Source organism: Sinocyclocheilus rhinocerous, unplaced genomic scaffold (genome assembly GCF_001515625.1).
Source record: "Sinocyclocheilus rhinocerous isolate Xijiao unplaced genomic scaffold, SAMN03320098_v1.1 scaffold1399, whole genome shotgun sequence".
In the NCBI taxonomy this organism is placed as follows: domain Eukaryota; kingdom Metazoa; phylum Chordata; class Actinopteri; order Cypriniformes; family Cyprinidae; genus Sinocyclocheilus; species Sinocyclocheilus rhinocerous.
In genome coordinates, this window is record NW_015634038.1 from 362,781 (window position 1) to 365,097 (window position 2,317).

Below are 2,317 nucleotides of genomic sequence, written 5' to 3' on the forward strand. Positions count from 1 at the left end.
GACCCTTATGACTGGTTTTGTGCTCCAGGGTCACATATGAAAAAAAACAACAACAAAAAAACCCCCCAACAAATAAAATTAAAGGCTTGTTAAACTTTTATTGTGTTAATGCTTGAAAAACCTTTTCCATCTTTGATCCATATATATATATGGATCAAAGATGGAAAAGGTTTTACCATAGTGCCAATATAAGTGGAGGGCACTGTATTTGTTAACATAATGACCAACATGCACTCTGTTTTATTTATGATAGACGTCTGGTGAATCGTCTGGACAACATGAAAAAAGCCGTTTGTGGGGACGGAGTGTCGCTCTGCCTTTTATGTGGAGAGCAGCTGGGAGCCGGAGGGGACAGACCAGTGGTTTGTGAGGACTGTAAAAAGGTGCGAAACTAATCCAAATAAAATGAAACCTCATATTTAGAACATTTGAATTCTTGTGAGACTGCTATATATTTGACACATGCACCAAACTCATGAATAAATAACTAACACAGTAAAAAGAATGCTGATGGAATTTGATTCTGAAACATTAAAGCACATCTTCAATAATCAGCACCGCAGAAGCTCTATTCATCCGACATGAAAGTGTGACAGCTGCTTAGTTCATTCGGTCACTATTTCTAATACTGTTTTACTGTCTTTAATGAACTGATTTCATAACTACGTCCCGTTATTCCCCTCAGAACATGTGCACCAAGTGTGGCGTGCAGGCGAACGCTCGGCCGCGGTCTGTGTGGCTCTGCAAGATCTGCAGTGAGCAGAGAGAGGTGGGGGAATAACAAGCATCGCAAGAACGTGATCTGGAGTCTAACTGGCTGTAAATGTTGCTTGCGTATTTTTCTATTAAAGGTATGGAAGCGATCTGGAGCCTGGTTCTTCAAAGGTCTCCCTAAGCAGTTCTTGCCCTCACCGATGCCCATGTCCAGAGCCAGAGATCCCAGTCCTAAGAAGAGCCCTGCAGCTCCTCCAGCGGCTGTGCAATCTCAAGCACCGGCCGCAGGTGAGCTGGACAAACTGTGATTTGAACTTTTCCATCATCTACAGGTTACTGCCACATGTTACAACCCCAGAAAACTTAAAGGAATAGTTCACCCAAAATGAAAATGTGCTGAAAATGTACTGAAAATGTAACATGTAGATGAGTTTGTTTCTTCATCAGATTTTGGTGAGAAATGTAGCATTGCATCACTTGCTCACCAATGGATCCGAATGGGTGCCGTCAGAATGAGAGTCCAAACAGCTGATAAAAACATCACAATAATCCACAAGCAATCCACAGCACTCCAGTCCATCAGTTAATGTCTTGAGAAGCCAAAAGCTGTGTGTTTGTAAGAAACAAATCCATCTTTAAGACAATTTTAACTTTAAACCGTTGCTTCCAGGTAAAATACAACTCCATAATCCATAATAACGCTTTCTCCAGTGAAAAAGTCCATTCTCTGCTGTCCTCTCACATCAAAATCCCCACACATATTAGTTTAGAGCTGTTTTGGCTTGTAAACGGTGCTTGATCTGTGCAGATTTCATGAATAAATAACTAACACAGTAAAAAGAATGCTGATGGAATTTGATTCTGAAACATTAAAGCACATCTTCAATAGTCAGCACCGCAGAAGCTCTATTCATCCGACATGAAAGTGTGACAGCTGCTTAGTTCATTCCGGTCACTATTTCTAATACTGTTTTACTGTCTTTAATGAACTGATTTCATAACTACGTCCCGTTATTCCCCTCAGAACATGTGCACCAAGTGTGGCGTGCAGGCGAACGCTCGGCCGCGGTCTGTGTGGCTCTGCAAGATCTGCAGTGAGCAGAGAGAGGTGGGGGAATAACAAGCATCGCAAGAACATGATCTGGAGTCTAACTGTCTGTAAATGTTGCTTGCGTTATTTTTCTATTAAAGGTATGGAAGCGATCTGGAGCCTGGTTCTTCAAAGGTCTCCCTAAGCAGTTCTTGCCCTCACCGATGCCCATTTCCAGAGCCAGAGATCCCAGTCCTAAGAAGAGCCCTGCAGCTCCTCCAGTGGCTGTGCAATCTCAAGCACCGGCCGCAGGTGAGCTGGACAAACTGTGATTTTAGCTTTTCCATCATCTACTGGTTACTGCCTCATGTTACAACCCCAGAAAACTTAAAGGAGTAGTTCACCCAAAAATGAAAAATTGCTGAAAATGTGCTCACCCTCTGGCCGTCCAAGATTAGGATGAGTTTGTTTCTTCATCAGATTTGGAGAAATGTAGCATTGCATCACTTGTTCACCAGTGGATGATCTGCAGTGAATGGGTGCCGTCAGAATGAGAGTCCAAACAGCTGATAA

At 42.7% G+C, this 2,317-nt stretch overlaps 1 protein-coding gene across 2 annotated transcripts in view; it reads left to right on the forward strand.

Annotated features, from left to right (window-relative positions):
* LOC107745294 (rabphilin-3A-like) overlaps window positions 1-2,317 on the forward strand; it is a 24,415-nt gene that overhangs the window by 5,613 nt on the left and 16,485 nt on the right. For both annotated transcript variants that reach the window (XM_016559147.1, XM_016559148.1), the window contains exons 3-5: window positions 254-383; window positions 686-769; window positions 852-1,002. In XM_016559147.1, the coding sequence (XP_016414633.1) occupies window positions 254-383; window positions 686-769; window positions 852-1,002 (365 nt within the window). The remainder of the gene's footprint in view (window positions 1-253; window positions 384-685; window positions 770-851; window positions 1,003-2,317) is intronic.